The 19220-nt window shown below is 43.6% G+C and overlaps 1 protein-coding gene across 1 annotated transcript in view; it reads right to left on the reverse strand.

Annotated features, from left to right (window-relative positions):
* Positions 1-2595: 2595 nt before the first annotated feature.
* TMEM45A (transmembrane protein 45A) overlaps positions 2596-19220 on the reverse strand; it is a 35644-nt gene continuing 19019 nt past the window's right edge. The window contains exons 2-6 of the mRNA XM_030552583.1: positions 15682-15892; positions 12454-12666; positions 11447-11631; positions 8680-8825; positions 2596-2856 (exon numbers count right to left, since the gene is read on the reverse strand). Of these exons, the coding sequence (XP_030408443.1) occupies positions 2763-2856; positions 8680-8825; positions 11447-11631; positions 12454-12666; positions 15682-15871 (828 nt within the window). The 5' untranslated portion in view covers positions 15872-15892 and the 3' untranslated portion in view covers positions 2596-2762. The remainder of the gene's footprint in view (positions 2857-8679; positions 8826-11446; positions 11632-12453; positions 12667-15681; positions 15893-19220) is intronic.

A 19220-nucleotide genomic window follows, 5' to 3' on the forward strand; every position in this document is an offset into this window, starting at 1 on the left:
TTAGATCCAGATCCTGCTGCCTTTACTCACCTCCATCAGTGAGTGTGACTGCTTACATAAGGACTGCAGAACCGGGATCTTCCCTTGGAATGTATGATGAAAGCATGAGAGCACTAAGAGAAAAAAAAGTATGTCTCTAGTTTCAGTCCCAGTGGGCTGGAATTTTTACATTACGTTACTGTGCAACATCCTGTTTTTAAATGCAATGAGTATAATATATAAATATTAATATTTTAAAAGGATGTATTCTGAAAGCAAGAGGCTCCTTTTACAGAGTAACTACCCTACAGTTGATGGCTGCTGTGTTCTATTGCCTTCAGAATTCCTACTGTACTCACTTCTCTGGCAGTGGAATCTACAATAACAGGGATTGTTTACTCCTGGGAGAATTTTGCATCACTGAGCGTGCACAGAATTCATGTCCCCTGCCTATTTCTTTTCTTTTCCACAGAAAAATGACTTCTGGCAGGGAAGCAAACGGAAGCCACAAAACCTGTTATGTGCCCCTCCCCAGCAGTGCAGGCAGGTCAGTTTGGGCGCTCAGAGCAGCCAGTAGAGATGTAAATCACTGCCAGGAGGGGATGCGTGTGTGAGAGAGAGAGAGAGAGACACCCTGTCCCTCTCACTCGCTATTGCAGCACATTCAGCATGGAGGGGCAGGGCTTTGGGGTGTTTCTGAGGAGGCAGGCATGGGGCAGGCAGAGCAGAATGTAGCAGCCTACCTCCTTAGTGTTCCCATTGTCTTTGTGAATTTCCCCAGGAGTATAAACCAAGTGTAAAAGTTTTAAGGCTTCTTTACATAGCCAGAGTGCCCAAGGTAAAAGACAGTATGGCCTTATAAATGCTGATGGTGCTTTACTGATTAGAACTGGTCTAAATGTTTGTACTGAAAAAATTTCCTATCACAATGTGCTCTATGAACGGTTGGCTACTGTCCTTTTAGAGATGGTCAGTAGCCAACATAAATTGTGAGTTTGATTCCCCTGCCCTCACTTGCCTATGTTGTAACACTAAGCATATGGCTGCGTATGTTGATTTGAAATAAGGGGTCAAACCTAGCTACATTACTATTAGGCAAGGGGATTTGCTCCCTACTCCCATTCTCTATCCATTATATTGTAGTTTAAATAAATTACCAAAATAATTGGAACCAGAGTGATTATATTGCATTATTTTGACAAATAAAATATGCAGAATTTTAAAATATTGTGAACAGAATTTTTAATTTTTTGGTGCAGAATTCTCCCAGAAGTAATTGTTGCTGAATGGCAGATGTCCAGTCATGCCCTATTACTACTATAGGCTTTTTAAAGAATGAGTTGTGTTACAGATGTACTTCAAGTATTGAACCCCATGGGGGCAGTATGCTTCCATGAAATAAGGCTCACTAAAGTTCTTTGCCATGTATTATTCATTTCCTAATCCTACCATTCATATTGGAATGTATCCTTACTGCAGCAAGAGTTGAAACCTGGCACCTCACAGAACCATTTGTACACTACAAATTACTATACATTCAGAAATGCACAAAGAAGCCTGCAGAGCTGATTTTAAAATGATCACTGTGTGCGTGTGTCCATACAGCCTTCTATTCTACAATGATCAATATCCTCCAAGAGAGTGCAGAGAGAACAGAGCAGGTCCCTCAGCTGCAGACTGCATCCAAGTACATATGCTGCCATTGCTGAGCACAGCATGTGGATTTGTGCACTGCATCCAGTTTTGTGACTGCTCCAGTGCCTTCCTGAAATCCCACTAGATTACAGTATGGGAAAGGAGCTGAATTTAGGGTACAGAATTAACTTAGACACCTGATCTTGCCCTGTTTGACACACAACAGGCTCTCTATAGAAAGTTGCTATACTTGCTGTAAATGGGTGTGGAACTAAGGGTGCTAGGGCTGCAGCAGCATCCCCTGGCTTGAAGTAGTAGTAACAACCACATACATGGTTTCCATCATATACAGAGTTTACAGTTTTGTTCAAAGGCTTTCAGCACCCCTACTATAAAAATTGTTCCAATGCCCTTGGCTGTAAAGTAGGGTAAATGTTCTGCTTGTCAATGCGCAGGATGATAGGAATGTCAAATCATTGCAATGAGTAACTTCCCCTCATGATGAGCAATCCCAGTGGTCATTTCTACACTAACTTGATCTCTTGCAGAAGTTTGGTAGAGCACATGTGGTAATGAACAAAGGATAGACCGTGCAGATAAATGCTACATTGGTTTGCAATTTGCAGTTTTTTGCAATTTCATTTGAAACTACAAGCAAAAATATTCTTGACAATGCAGATGTAGGTCTCCATCAATAATGTGCTTATTCCATTGTTTTAAAGTTCTGTACAGTTATTTTATGTACATGCCTGGCAATTCAGCAAATTCAGCTTTTTTGACATATTTATATATGGAAATGTACCAGTTTCTCCAACAGAAGGAGGAGAACATGTTGCTCGGCTATTAACGGGCTGAACTGATTTTTACTTGACAATGTCACCCCATCCAATCTAAGTTCATCTAATAGGAAAATATTTTTCCACTAAAGCATGTGATGAACAATGTACTAATGGAAACACCACATTAATATAAGGCCTACACTCTGCAAATAAGAATCTAATTATGTAGCAGTATACAGTACTTTATGGATGACACTTGCATAGCGAGTTATATGAAGAACAAACAAGATGGTAAACTAGTCTAGAAATGAGGTAAAAATTATCTTAATGGTAAAGAAGACAAAGTGGTAAAACAGAATTTATACAAAACTAGATTTCATCTTCTGATTCGTGATCTCGTTCGGATGTCTTCAGTAATCCCATCTCCAAAGACTGGGCCTGTTTAATCTTTGAACGAACTACCCTGGAGACACCGGGGAGAAAGAAAAGAAGAGGTTTGCCATGTAATTTTACATTCTAAACTAAACTACAAGTCATATGCTGATCTGGTTATTGTTACAGGGGACACAAAGTTAATCATTTTTATTATCAAGGAGCCAGAGCTGTTCGCTTAGCGAACAGGAGCTGCTAACAGGGAGTTTCGCAAGGGAGTTCTCCAGGTGAAGGAGGAGCAAATACAGAATCTGTGGGGTAAGTGACTGTCTGCAGTGTGTGTGTTTGTGTTTGGGGGTTACTTGCTGTGTGCTGAGCTTGTGTTTGTCAGTCTGTTTGGTTGTTGTGGTGGTTTGTTTGTTTGAAGGACCGTGTGCTGTAGCTGGCAGTTGGAGGCTGAGCTACCAAGGAAGGTTTGAAAGCTAGAAGCCTCTGGTAATTGGCTAAGCCTTAACCAGTGGGCGGGGCATTCACTCAGGCCAGGGCTTTATAAAGCTACGCACAAGCGACCAGGGAGCTTAGCGACCAGGAGCTGCTAACAGGGAGTTTCGCAAGGGAGTTTGGAAAGGGAGTAGGAAGGGAGTGGGGGTCCCTTGTCGGTCTCATCTGTGACCCATTGGTCCCCTTGAACCTATAAACCAAGCCACATCCAAAACCTTTCTGTTTAAAGCAGAGCAGAGCGGACAGGGAGCTGCAGACGGGAATTTGAGAGAGTTTGACACAGAGAGGCTTACAATGATTAGGAGGACCCGCAACACCTGTGGCAGCACTGCTTCTGTCTCCTCCACCTGCGCCTGTAGCCAGACAGAGCACCGAAGCATGGATGCTTTTACCCAGATTCTGGTGTGGGTTTGCAAAGACTGTAACTTGCAATTTCCACTTACTGATATCCAGGCTGGGGGTGGCATCCAATGTGAAAGGTGCCTACTGGTGGAATCTCTCACGCAGCAGGTGGGAGAGCTACAGGAGGAGGTGGCTAGGCTGAAGAACATCCGTATCCATGAGCAATTCCTGGACAGTATCCATGTGGAGACAGCTGACGTAGCTGTCCCAGTTCACAGGACTACTGACACACCAGTGGAGGAGGAGATGGCTCAGGGTGGACACTGGCAGCTGGTTACTTCTGGCAGCAGACAGTGCTCCACCCCTGCTGCGAACCCTCCTGCTGTGGTAATAGATAACCGTTATGCTCTTCTTGATACAGGAGAGAAGGAATCGCCCCCAACAGTTAAGGAGGGGAAGCCTCGTACCCCTAAGGCTGGGAGGTCTGCTGCCACCACTGATAGTAAGAAACGTAGGGTAGTGGTGGTTGGAGACTCTCTGCTGAGGGGGACGGAGACACCCATCTGTCGCCCTGACCGTTCATCCCGGGAGGTATGCTGCCTGCCAGGGGCCCGTATCCGAGATGTTACAGAGGCATTGTCGAGGATTATCCGGCCTTCTGACTACTACCCCAGGCTACTCATCCATGTGGGCACAAATGATACTGTGAGGTGTGACACTGAGCTGATCAAGAGTGACTACAGGGCTCTGGGAGTATGGGTTAAGGAGTTTGGAGCGCAGGTGGCATTCTCTTCGATTCTCCCTGTCGAAGGTAGGGGCCCGGGCAGAGACAGATGCATCGTGGAGGTGAATGCCTGGCTGCGAAGATGGTGTCGCCAGGAGGGCTTTGGCTTCCTCGACCACGGGATGCTATTCGAGGAAGGACTGCTAGGCGGAGATGGCGTTCACCTTTCGAGGAGGGGAAAGGCCTTATTTGCACACAGACTGCCTAACCTAGTAAGGAGGGCTTTAAACTAGGTTCGACGGGGACAGGTGAGCAAACCCCACAGGTAAGTGGGGAACAAGACCTGGGAGATGGGTCGGAAACAGGAGGGAGCATGGGCTATAATGGCAGAGAGAAAGGAGGGTCAGGGCAAAGTTGGGAGGCAGGATCAAACCAGTATCTTAGATGCCTATATACAAATGCAAGAAGTATGGGTAATAAGCAGAAAGAACTGGAAGTGCTAATAAATAAATACAATTATGACATTGTTGGCATTACTGAAACTTGGTGGGATAATACACACGACTGGAATGTTGGTGTGGATGGGTATAGTTTGTTCAGGAAGGATAGACAGGGGAAAAAGGGAGGAGGTGTTGCCTTATATATTAAAAATGTACACACTTGGACTGAGGTGGAGATGGACATAGGAGATGGAAGTGTTGAGAGTCTCTGGGTTAGGCTAAAAGGGGTAAAAAACGCAGGTGATGTCGTGCTGGGAGTCTACTAGAGGCCACCTAATCAGGTGGAAGAGGTGAATGAGGCTTTTTTCAAACAACTAACAAAATCATCCAAAGCCCAAGATTTGGTGGTGATGGGGGACTTCAACTATCCAGACATATGTTGGGAAAATAACACCGCGGGGCACAGACTATCCAATAAGTTCCTGGACTGCACTGCAGACAACTTTTTATTTCAGAAAATTGAAAAAGCTACTAGGAGGAAAGCTGTTCTAGACTTGATTTTAACAAATAGGGAGGAACTCGTTGAGAATTTGAAAGTAGAAGGAAGCTTGGGTGAAAGTGATCATGAAATCATAGAGTTTGCAATTCTAAGGAAGGGTAGAAGGGAGTACAGCAAAATAGAGACAATGGATTTCAGGAAGGTGGATTTTGGTAAGCTCAGGGAGCTGATAGGTAAGGTCCCATGGGAATCAAGACTGAGGGGAAAAACAACTGAGTAGAGTTGGCAGTTTTTCAAAGGGACACTATTAAGGGCCCAAAAGCAAGCTATTCCGATGGTTAGGAAAGATAGAAAATGTGGCAAAAGACCACCATGGCTTAACCACGAGATCTTGCGTGACCTACAAAATAAAAAGGCGTCATATAAAAAATGGAAACTAGGTCAGATTACAAAGGACGAATATAGGCAAACAACACAGGAATGCAGAGGCAAGATTAGAAAGGCAAAGGCACAAAATGAGCTCAAACTAGCTATGGGAATAAAGGGAAACAAGAAGACTTTTTATCAATACATTAGAAGCAAGAGGAAGACCAAGGACAGGGTAGGCCCACTGCTCAGTGAGGAGGGGGAAACAGTAACGGGAGACTTGGAAATGGCAGAGATGCTTAATGATTTATTTGTTTCGGTCTTCACTGAGAAGTCTGAAGGAATGTCTAATACAGTGAATGCTTACGGGAAGAGGGTAGGTTTAGAAGATAAAATAAAAAAAGAGCAAGTAAAAAATCACTTAGAAAAGTTAGATGCCTGCAAGTCACCAGGGCCTGATGAAATGCATCCTAGAATACTCAAGGAGTTAATAGAGGAGGTATCTGAGCCTCTAGCTATTATCTTTGGGAAATCATGGGAGACGGGGGAGATTCCAGAAGACTGGAAAAGGGCAAATATAGTGCCCATCTATAAAAAGGGAAATAAAAACAACCCAGGAAACTACAGACCAGTTAGTTTAACTTCTGTGCCAGGGAAGATAATGGAGCAAGTAATTAAAGAAATCATCTGCAAACACTTGGAAGGTGGTAAGGTGATAGGGAATAGCCAGCATGGATTAGTAAAGAACAAATCGTGTCAAACTAATCTGATAGCATTCTTTGATAGGATAACGAGCCTTGTGGATAAGGGAGAAGCGATGGATGTGATATACCTAGACTTTAGTAAGGCATTTGATACGGTCTCACATGATATTCTTTTAGATAAACTAGGAAAGTACAATTTAGATGGGGCTACTATAAGGTGGGTGCATAACTGGCTGGATAACCATACTCAGAGAGTAGTTGTTAATGGCTCCCAATCCTGCTGGAAAGGTATAACAAGTGGGGTTCCGCAGGGGTCTGTTTTGGGACCGGCTCTGTTCAATATCTTCATCAACGATTTAGATGTTGGCATAGAAAGTACGCTTATTAAGTTTGCGGACGATACCAAACTGGGAGGGATTGCAACTGCTTTGGAGGACAGGGTCAAAATTCAAAATGATCTGGACAAATTGGAGAAATGGTCTGAGGTAAACAGGATGAAGTTCAATAAAGATAAATGCAAAGTGCTCCACTTAGGAAGGAACAATCAGTTTCACACATACAGAACGGGAAGAGACTGTCTAGGAAGGAGTATGGCAGAAAGCGATCTAGGGGTCATAGTGGACCACAAGCTTAATATGAGTCAACAGTGTGATACTGTTGCAAAAAAAGCAAACGTGATTCTGGGATGCATTAACAGGTGTGTTGTAAACAAGACACGAGAAGTCATTCTTCCGCTTTACTCTGCGCTGGTTAGGCCTCAACTGGAGTATTGTGTCCAGTTCTGGGCACCGCATTTCAAGAAAGATGTGGAGAAATTGGAGAGGGTCCAGAGAAGAGCAACAAGAATGATTAAAGGTCTTGAGAATATGACCTGTGAAGGAAGGCTGAAGGAATTGGGTTTGTTTAGTTTGGAAAAGAGAAGACTGAGAGGGGACATGATAGCAGTTTTCAGGTATCTAAAAGGGTGTCATCAGGTGGAGGGAGAAAACTTGTTCACCTTAGCCTCCAATGATAGAACAAGAAGCAATGGGCTTAAACTGCAGCAAGGGAGATTTAGGTTGGACATTAGGAAAAAGTTCCTAACTGTCAGGGTAGTTAAACACTGGAATAGATTGCCTAGGGAAGTTATGGAATCTCCATCTCTGGAGATATTTAAGAGTAGGTTAGATAAATGTCTTTTAGGGATGGTCTAGACAGTATTTGGTCCTGCCAGGAGGGCAGGGGACTGGACTCGATGACCTCTCGAGGTCCCTTCCAGTCCTAGAGTCTATGAGTCTATGAGAATAACTGATTTATGAGGAAAAACTGGAAGAACTAAATATGGCCAAAGATGACCAAGCAGGGATATAACTGCCTACAAGAATGGAAAAGGGTATAAACACCAAGGAAGATGATACAACAGGTAGATGGACAAGACATTGCTGTCACAGTGATCAAACCTGATTCCTCCAATATACCATTCCACAGAAAATCAGGACTTCAGTGGGGGTTTTGTCAGATTAAACACTGTGAGACCAGGCACATGGCTATAGTTAGGAATAATGGGATAAAACTGGCCAAAAGAAAATTTAGTCAGGGGAAAATATTAATGATAAAATCTGTTTGGTCTGTGCAATAGCCTCCGAATGAAGTGGTAATAGCCACCTGTCTTGAGCCATTTAAAACGGGCACAGACAAGCACTATCTGTCTCTGTGCTGTAGGGACTGCACCATCTTGATTCTTAGTGATCTAGAACGGTGGTTCTCAACAATACCCCTGGGGGTTCGCAGAGGTCTTCCAGGGGGTACATCAACTCATCTACATATTTGCCTAGTTTTACAACAGGCTACAGAAAAAACACAAGCAAAGTCAATACAAACTAAAATTTCATACAGACAGAATGAGAAAGTAAGCAGTTTTTCAGCAATAGTGTGCTGTGACACATTTGTACTTTTATGATTTTTTAAGCAAGTAGTTTTTAAGCGGAGGTGAAACTGGGATGTCAAAGACAAATCAGACTCCTGAAAGGGGTACATTAGTCTTGAAAGCTTAAGAACCACTGTTCTAGAAGGTATTTTCCAGCTCTGATTTTTGTAATACAATTCCAAACAATGTCAAAAGTAGCTCAATTTACATGAGATGCCAGTCAACAATGGTGCAATACCATTCTGTTCACAAAGTACTTATTTTCCCTTTCGCTGGAATGATCAGTAATGTAATGGCCATGAATAAGCAAAGCCTATCTTTATTTTATCTTGGGGGTGTGGGGGACAACTTTATCCCATGAGCTTAAAGTCCTACACTCACGGCACAACTGACACATGGTTCTCCAAAGTTTTAGTTCCATAGTTAACTTACCAGCTAACAATAGTGTAATTCACTGCAAGTATGAGAAAAGCAAAGGCATAATGCCAGCAATAGCACATTGTCAAGAACATCATATTATTGTGATCCATTTGGTTCCATTCCAGTCTGCCATTTGGAGGATAAAGTACAAAACCAATCTGTAATTAAATTAAATGTATTTAATAACATTCATTTGACATTTGTTCTGAGCCATACCACGCATTACATGTCGGGCATAGGTCACACGGCAAATGTTTGCAGATTGTTTTTTTAAGTGTATTGAAGATTACATCTAAGAACATTAAAACAAAACAATTTTACAGCAACATACTTAAATTAGATTCATTCTAAAACTGCACTGTAGTGCTGAAAGACGAATATATCCCATCAAAGATACAGGGCCAATTCCAGAGAGCCCTGTATTATCTCCCATGAAGGGGAACTCTGCACCAGCCCAACTGATCCTGTGAGAGTCAGGTTTGTGTGGTACAAGAGGACTGAGTAGCGGCTCTCCTTCTGTGCTCTGAAAGTGGGAAACACTACCAGTCAGAAAACTGTCAAAGTCAAAGATTAGGGGGGAGGGATGGTTCAGTGGTTTGAGCATTAGCCCCCTAAATACAGGGTTCTGAGTTCAGCCCTTGAGGGGCCATTTAGGGATCTGGGGCAAAATCAGTACTTGGTCCTGCTAGTGAAGGCAGGGGGCTGGACTCAAGGTCCCTTCAGTTCTAGGAGATAGGTGTATCTCCTATTTTTACGCACCTACCCACAAATACTAGCCCTTATTGCATTCCCCCTTCTCCAAAAGCCTGATTATTAATAAGATTCTGTTGCAGGATGGGGGCAATAATCAGGTTAGATTGCAAACAATAATGGTTGGATTTTAATTACTTATTCATTTCAAGAGAGGGGACTTTAACTTACATCTTTGCACAATTTCAGTGTCACTTTTTATTAAATCAGTAAAGACTAATAAGAACTGTATGTATTCCACAGACAGCGAGTGAGCTTTCTTTCCAAAATATTACAAAAATTTAACACACTTATCCAAGCTAGTGCCCCTTATGATGGTGACTTTTTGAGACATGGACACCAGTCTATTAGGAGCTAGAAGAGATCAAACTATTTTCACATAAGCCATCAAACAGCAATCAGATGCTAGCAACTGTTACTTTTGACCAGGGTTTCACTTGAACAGTACTGGTTCCTTAGGCTATCTAGTCCCCTCTAGCATCAGTTCTCAACTGGCTGAGAACATTTGAGGTGGACTGACTATTTTGCTTCACATGCAGAGAATCTGATTAATCAGGGCATTGGCAATACAAAAGGAAAGCTACTCATCTTTTACAAATTTGCCACTCTGCAGCCAGTATGTGGTATTCAATCCACACATAGAATTGAAGTCTGTCATGCAGTGTCAAAAAAGCCACCCTTGTATCTGAGAGCACTTCTGTTTTTCTATTTAATTCCTTGTATTGTAATCAGTTAGCTGTCTTAATGAGGACAAGATAGACAAGGAAAACTCAATGACTATGTCTAACTATTCTGTTGTAAAACTTTTTAGTCCAGAGAGAAAACTCACGGAACAACAAAATATAGCAGTGAGTTCTGAGACGCTGGACATTTTTCTTGAGCTCAATTATGGAAAAGTTTCTTTTTTTGCTAGTGCAAGTGTTTAAATATTTGACTTGGTGCTAAATGTCTAGTTCTTCTAAAGAGCCCCACACATTTTCATTCACCATGTCTGGCCAACATGTTAAAAAAAGGAGGGGGGAGGGGCGAGGAGCCAGTCTAGACATAAGGGAAAGAAGTTACTATAGCAACCACAGTTCTCCAGCATAAGATTGCTGATATTCCTACTTCTGTTATTAGACAGCAGTGATTTATACAATGAGTATTTACCATCATTTGTCTCATGAGTACACTGTCCTGAGAGTAGCAAATTAATTGGTGTATGTCTGCTAAACACCAACTAAGTGTATGGAATGACAAAATGGTGATAGGAATGTCTATTAGACTTATATGAGGTAATGCTCGTGACTGATGCTAGTGCCCATATTGCTGAAGGATTAAAGTTTGGGGCACTTGTTTTACTTGTTCCACTTCCAAAGCTTTGAAACTAGCAAGCTGTGCTTGGAGTGATGAATCAGAATATAGACTGACCACTTGAGATGTTTTTTAGGAAAAAGAGAAATGGGACCAATCCAACATATTCAAGATACTCCTCCCTTTCCTTCTTCTTTACAGCAATGCCAATGAATTGTTCACATGGCCTTTCCTCCATCTTCTACCATGACTGCACTTTGATGAGCATTTACTTATTAATTTTCCTGCAGATTTTCTGAATTGTGGACTTGCTTTATCTGTAAAAAACACTGCATTTATGTAGCGCCACTAAGTAACTGTTGGTTTACGTAGTTCATACAGTATTTTCCAGGGTTGGGAATGTTTAGTCATTACAGCAAAAGACTGAATCTGAATTCCTGGGTTCTATTCTTAGTTCACTCATTGAGTCAATATCTGGCCTTGGGAAAACAGATGTACTGGTAAAATGGCTTCCCAATCTGTAAAAATGTGTATTAGGCACTTCTGTATCCTCGCAGGGAAATTCAGGATTAGTCGCTATTTATGAGTACTTTGAGCTCTGTGTGTAAAAGGCACTGTGTAAATGCATAGTAGGTCACATCTGAAGTACCAGCATGCCAATGGAGAAGCAGCAAAGGGATAAAACAAGTATTACAATCAAAGGAGGGACTCCTAATAGCTGGAAACACTGACTCACCTGCCAGAGCCAGCTACCTTGCAGAATGCAGAGACTCGTCCGGAGCATCTCAAGGACAATGCTGCCGCGGAAGAAGACTTCCAGCAATATGCACAAAGCTGCTCCAAAGATAGCCACTAAAAGTAACTGATGAACATGAAAATCCAGCATATCTCGCCCATGTATGTGGTAATAAAAGAGAAAACCTGTGACAACATAGGAACTGATCAATCTTTTAAGAAAGAACAGTACAATACCAGGCATTTGTTTTGACACCCAACAGGTCCCCTCATCTCCCACTAGAAACTGTGAACTGTTCCCTCTGTATCAAGTGCCCTTTAAAATGTTTATTCCATAGTGAGTTAAGCTTAGAAATGCACAAAGGTAATATTTATATTATGGTAGCGCCCAGAGGCTCCAATTGGGTTTGGCCCCTTTGTACTATAATATGGAAGCAGACACAAAAGGAGGGAGGGAGGAGACATGTCATTGTACACACATACATACATGCTTTTATAGTCGGGTTATAGTTATAGAGGCTGATCACCATATAACACTGAGGTGGGTGCAGCTCCATAAAGTAGCTCAGTTGTTGCCCCACAGCCAGTTTGGAGGACAGCAGGAAAAGGGTGTTGATTCCTCACATTTCCCCTGTGACTCTCCCCAAAGCCCAGCCCACTACTCTGATTGTGAAACAGGGAGGGGATTTGCCCTATAATCCTTAATGAAAAATGGGATTAACATAAAATATTACTAAACTGTCTCTAAAGCAGAACAAAGGTGATGCTATAATACACTCATTTTGTTTTCCCTACACTTAGTTAAAATCTAGGCGGATCAAGGCTGAGATTTTTCAAAGGAGCTTAAGGGAGTTAAGTGCCCAACTCCTATTGAAATTTGGCGATTTAACTCTCTTAGGCTTCAGTTTCAGTCCAAATAATTGCTACTTTAACAATAATAAATAATAATATATTTAGTTGATTGGCTCCTCATTTTCCTCCAGGTTCCGTACACACAAGTAAACTCACCTTCGATGAAAACTGCTAACGAAAGCATCATCCTATCCAAGGCCACTGGCAATGCATTGGTGCCATGAGCCACAACGTCAACCAGCCCTGAGATGCCGTAGAAGAGATACATGGTGGCATGCTGCCAGTTCATCAAGTGATCCCAGTGTTTTTCCTCATAATTATACAACTTCAGATGTGGTCCATCAGGAACAAACTGCTCAGCTATCATACCTGCAGATGAAATAACAGGGGAAGCATTGGTGGCTATCCTGGAGCTTAATTAGGGTACAGACAAATTTTAAGTCATTAGCGATTCAGTAAAGACAGTACTTTACTCAGCAGCAGCAAGCCAGTTGTGCTATTGTCCTGGCATCATGCAGTCATTAACAGTGCAGATCACCCCTTTATGCTGCTTTCTAATCAAACATTTACTATTGTCTGTGATCATCTGACTAAATCTTTAACAATCTTTTTCTCTGGATGTACAGTGGCTTAAGAATGAGTTTAACATCTCTTGATTCCTTAGGGCTTGTCTACATCAGAAAGTTGCAGCGCTGGTGAGGGAGTTACAGCGCTGCAACTTTGAAGGTGTACACATCTGCAGGGCATCACCAGCGCTGCAACTCCCTGTTTGCAGCGCTGGCCGTACTCCCGTTTTGTCTCGGGTGTAGAGGATCCAGCGCTGGTGATCCAGCGCTGGTAATCCAATGTAGACACTTACCAGCGCTTTTCTTGACCTCCGTGGAAGGAGGAAGCCTCTGGTAATCAAGCTGGTCTCCTTTCCCGGTTTGCTCTCTCGTTCCCGGAACCCCGAGCAAGCAGGTCTCCTTCCCTGCGGTTTGCTGGGTGGCTCCGGGAACGCGAGAGCAAACCGCGGCGAAGCTGGTCTCCTTTCCCGGTTTGCTCTCTCGTTCCCGGAACCCCGAGCAAGCAGGTCTCCTTCCCTGCGGTTTGCTGGGTGGCTCCGGGAACGCGAGAGCAAACCGTGGCGAAGTTGGTCTCCTTTCCCGGTTTGCTCTCTCGTTCCCGGAACCCCGAGCAAGCAGGTCTCCTTCCCTGCGGTTTGCTGGGTGGCTCCGGGAACGCGAGAGCAAACCGCGGCGAAGCTGGTCTCCTTTCCCGGTTTGCTCTCGCGTTCCCGGAACCCCCCTTGAAGCCGCCCAACAGCGCTGCAGTGTGGCCACATCTAACACCACTTGCAGCGCTGGTTGCTGTAAGTGTGGCCACTCTGCAGCGCTGGCCCTATACAGCTGTACTAATACAGCTGTAACAACCAGCGCTGCAAAATTTTAGATGTAGACATGGCCTTAGATTAGAACCACAAATTCAAGTCCCAGCAGGGACACCTTAGTCTTTCACCCCTCTGCAGTACATACATTGGTATGGCAATTAGTTGATTTCCTGGGTATCTTTCCTATGATGCCTTAAAGGCAGCAGTACCTCTCTGCTGTGCATGGAAATTAAAGCTCCAATGGGACTTTTTGCTAAAAAAAAAAAAAAAAGAAAAAGCTGCTTTTTTGGACACCCCTCCTCCTGAAAACAGTTATGTAGCTACAACCCTCCATCCCAGTGAAGGCTACATTTGAGTGGTATTTTGAGTGCACACAGTAATTTGTGAAGCACTTTGTGTTGAGACACTCTATACATGTAAATATATATTTTAAACTGAAGATTATTTGTAGCATAATGGATCCCACTATCCCCCTACAGGATACAAGTTGTTATATTAAAGAGCAAATGCAGATTTTTTCCAAATTTGTTTCAGTGCCATGCACATCCATATACTCTAACACTGGAGCTTTCATTCCTTCTCCCTCAGTCTTTCCTGTCCACACTTTGGATTGAGGGATAAGTTAAAATACACTAAAACAATACATTGCTGCAGCAAAAAAGAAAGGACTGATTTAGTATTTTGCATTCCAACATAGTATCAGCTCTACAGATCTCACGGTGGATCAGAAGAGAATTTTTCTGTAAGAAGATAATATATAATTGTACATATACAGAATCACTGAAGTGCAGCCATCTCTGGGGTGGAGGTCAGTAGCCAACTGGAGGTCAGTGGTGTGGGGACAAGCAGGAAGGAGACTGTGACAGAGCTAAAGAGGACAAAGCCCATGACTTATTAGAAATACCATGGAATCTTTATTATCCCCACAAAGCAAATAGCTAAATGTAACATTGTGGCCCCATTTCAATATCTAAGTCTTGAGACCACACACAGTGAGCTCCCAAATACTCAATTTACCTGCTTCCTAAAGGAAAACTGCTAAATTAGACTGTGCTGTGATTTGAACGAGGCAAAGGTTTCAAATCAGCCGCTTAGTCCACTAAGCCATCAGTCTGGCTTTCATTTTGCTTTGTTTCTAAGCGATCCCATAACAGAATGAGAAGTGGCAATCTCAGGTAGTGCTTGTGCTGCTCAAAAGGTTTGGTTCTTTTAAAAAAGGGTAGATATTTTCACTTCCGAATTTCACCAGACAGACAGCATTCTACATGCACATGTTATATTAATAATTCAGTGGAAGTCGGTGACATCTGAAAGCTGGGAAGCGCTCACGGAGCTGCACTCAAAACCCATTTACAGCAATGGGCAGAAATCATAACATAGTACTGTACATTCAAAAAGGGCAAGCACTGCCCACCCTGCCTGCAGTTGCCTGTTTGCATATGAGAGCCCCAGGTCAATAACCACACCTTTGGACCACAACCTCTATCCCAACCCCTGAACTGGCAAACTGATATGTGTGAGAGTGTGCAGATCTTAAAGGGGCTTCAAAATTCAGCTTTAAACGGGAAACAAGTTTAACAAGTTACAAGTTTAACTATGGAATGACTGAATGTGACTCCAATTACTCATGAACTATAGGGCTAGAAGGGACCATTAGATCATCTAGTCTAGGTATATATGTCTTCCACAGTTCATTACATTTCACCCGGTTACCCCTGTATGAGCCCAATAACTTGTGTTTGGCTAAAGCATATTTTCTAGAAAGGCCTCCAGTCTTGATCTGAAGACATCAAGAAGTGGAGAATCCACCACTTCCCTTGGTAGTTTGTTCTAATGGTTAATCACTCTCACTGTTATTATGACATTAATTCATGGGCTTTAGTTTTTTTTTAAAAAACAACGACCAGCTCTATAATAAAACTGACAGTAAATAGATAACTGTAAAAGATAAAAATATTAACTAGTGTGGCCCTCATCTTTTTATTCTGTCTCTTTAAAATCAGAGTCTTACTTACCAATCAGGGCAAATACTGCTTTGATGATCCCCTCAATAAATTCCAGACGCTGAAATCCTGCCCTGGAACCAAGGTAACAAGCATTCTTGTTCTTTCGACAGACATATTTTAGTGGGTACTTCACTGACCACCACAAGCCAAAGAGAAGGAAAAAACTCCCAGGCAGAGCATGACCTTTGAAATTGCCCATGTCTCTTTATAATGCAAAAACCTGAGGAGAAACACAGATTGCTGACTGAGTAAGGTATTTCTAGGAAGAGTATCTGTTATAATTTGATATATGCAGGCTGCAATTTTCAAAGGATCCTAAAGGAGTTAGTTGTCCAAATACCACTGAAATTCAGTGGGATTTGGGTGCTTAATTCCCTTAGGCTGTTTTAAAAATCCCAGCTCCAAGTCTTACAAGTTTATATAATTTTGCAAAATGAGAAGGATTGTTAAGATTTCCAGGACAGGTCACTCTAAGACAAAAAAAGTTACAACACAACATTCCAGGTGTTGAGATTAAACTGGCGAAGAGATCAGTGAAAGATAGATAGATAGTATAAATACTTAAAACCCATTTCTGCCACCTCTATCCACTCTTAGTGAATGCTGAAACAGCAGTGCCATTCAGGTCAGCAGATTCTGGAGTAAATATGGACTAGGTTTTTTACTTTCACAATAATAATCATAGAATTCCCATCACATGCAGTCAATCCGATATAAATAGAATACGAAGGCTCTAGAATCTTTCCCTTCTCCTTAAATACAACCTTGTAGAGCCATTTTCCAGCTGTGGTCTGTGGTCCATAAAGTATGCATTGACTGCCCATGTAATGTCGGCTGGTCATGTAGTGTCAGCTCTACTTCTTGTTTCCAACTGCTAAACTCCATTACACCCTAAAAATACATCAGATACCTTTCCAATATTACCTTTCCATGGAAGCAGTGGCTGAAGATGCCACAAGAATGTTGCCCAGTTGCACGTGGAGGGGAGGAGACTCACATAATCACAAATGGGAAGGGAAGAGATCCCTGAGACACCTAATAGCATTTGTTCCACCTTGTGGGAGCATCAGACAACTCCTGGGCTAGAACAAATCCAAGGAATCCCGAGCCACACAGAAATCCCATTGAACTGTGCACAAATGAAGTAAAAAAATGTGTCTAACATAGAGGAAAGATCTGTGAGATAGTTATTACCGAACTATCAGAACAGGGAGATGTGGCATTGTCTGCCAAAGCAAGTCCATTTATTGATCTGCCCAGCAGAGATCATCACAAGCACCAATGACTAACCATTCAAGTTTGGGCAGGGCTGCCCAGAGGAGGGGGGCAAGCAGGGCAATTTGCCCCAGGCCCCGGGCTCCGCAGGGGCCCCCACGAGAATGGCCGAAGCTCCCGCCCCAGCCCGACTCCATCTCCGCCCCTTTCCCGGAGCCTCAGCACATCCAGCAGCATCCCTGGACAGCAGCGCAGTGTGGCTCCGGCGGGGCCCCTGAGCTCTGCTCTGCTCCGAGCTGCGTGGTCAGGGGGCGGGGCTGCAAGCTCCAGGCTGAGCTCAACTCCCTCCACTCAGTGTGGAGCTCGCAGCCCCGCCTTCTGACCACGTGGCTGTGAGCGGGGCGGAGCTCAGGCCCCGCCGGAGCTACGCTATGCCGCTGTCAAGCGAAGCTCCTGGATGCACTGAGGCTCCAGGGGAGGGGGGAGCCAGGGGTAAGGGGCTGGGGGGGTTGGATAAGGGGCAGGGAGTCCCGGGGACAGGGAGGAGGCAGAGGTGGGGGGGCGGTCAGGGGACAGGGAATGGGAGGGTTGGATAGTGGGCATTCAGGGGTCTGTCAGGACTCAGCGGGGGTGTGGATAGGGGTTGGGGCAGTCAGGGGACAGGTCCCAGGGTAGTGGTTGGGGGAGGTCTCTGGGGGACAGTGAGGGGGCAAGGAGCAGGACGGGTCGGGGATTCTGAGGGGGGGTGGGCAGTCAGGGAGCAGGAAGTTGGGGGGGGGGGTCGGATGGGGGCAGGGCCAGGCTGTTTAGGAGGCACAGCCTTCCCTGCCCTAAAGCTCATTCAGCAGTTTGAGGCTTACAGAAGAGCCAAGCTGTTAGCTTTTCCATTAGGGCTACCATCCCTGTCACTTCTCAAATGCCAAATTATAGTCTATATTTAATTTCAGTGTCATAGTGAGATTCATGTCAGGGGAGGGTAGCTTCATTTAAAATTAACCACTGGGGGAGAAATCACATGAGAAGAGCAATATCGTACACCACCTACCTCCTTCCCAACCTTACCAAGGGAGACTGCCCCTCCCCTACATTCCTTGAGACTCCAGAGGGGTTAATTCAGTGGTTCTCAGACTTTTATACTAGTGACCCCTTTCACGTAGCAAACTGCTGAGTGTGGACTCCCACCTTAGAAATTAAACACACTTTTTTATATATTTAACACTATTATAAATGCTGGAGGCAAAGCAGAGTTTGAGGTGGAGGCTGACAGCTAGCGACCCCCAGTAATAACCTCGTGATCCCCTGAGGGGTCCTGACCCCCAGTTTGAGAACCCCTGGGTTAATTTAATATTAGCACCCTGTGTCCATTCACATGCATGTGCTATTTTGAGCATTTCAGTTTTCACAACATAGGCTCACCCCAGATTCTGGAACAAGCTCAAATGCTCAGTTTGTGGAGTATGTACACATAAGCTATACTAAAGACAAACCCACAGTAACCGTCTCCAGTTTGTGAGGGATCCCATGGAGCCAGTCTCTAGGAAACAGATAATGCATTGAGGTTAAGTCCATTAATGGCTATTAGCCAGGATGGGTAAGGAATGGTGTCCCTAGCTTCTGTTTGTCAGAGGGTGGAGATGGATGGTAGGAGAGAGATCACTTGATCGTTACCTGTTAGGTTTACTCCTTCTGGGGAACTTGGCATTGTCCATTGTCGGTAGACAGGATACTGGGCTGGATGGACCTTTGGTTTGACCCAGTATGGCTGTTCTTATGTTCTAACCTAAATGAACCCGAAGTTATGGACACAGATATGAGTCAAGGAAGCCAGCAGAGTATCAGAAACCTGGAAAAATCTCTGATTGCATGGGCTCAGGCATTTGGTCACAAGCTGAGGTGGTTTGGGATTTTTTTAAACAGATTTTTTTTATTGTTTCTTTAAACAATCAAACACAGCAAGCAGCAAATATTTGGCCTCACACTTCTGAAACCCCAAACCATACTCAGGTTTTGGCAGACTAATTTTAGCTTTTCAATTAAAAAAAAACACAACAAATTTTGAAGGAAAGCAGACATTGTCCATGATTTTTTCTGCTTTTTAAAAACCTCTAGTTTTCAATCCAGAAAAAGTTTTGACAGAAAATATTTGTCCAACCCTTTTAATGAGCTTTAGTGCTTTTTAGCACTAGCTGATGCTGAGAACCAGTGATACCTTGTAAAGAAGTTTTCTCAAAACTGGGTTTGTGCCAAAATGCAGAAGGTTTATTTTTCCCAGGGCCGCCTGTGGTGGAGGGGAGCAAGTGGGGCAATTTGAGCCCCATTTGATCCTCCCTGCC

This window comes from Gopherus evgoodei, chromosome 1 (genome assembly GCF_007399415.2).
Source record: "Gopherus evgoodei ecotype Sinaloan lineage chromosome 1, rGopEvg1_v1.p, whole genome shotgun sequence".
Taxonomy (NCBI): Eukaryota; Metazoa; Chordata; order Testudines; family Testudinidae; genus Gopherus; species Gopherus evgoodei.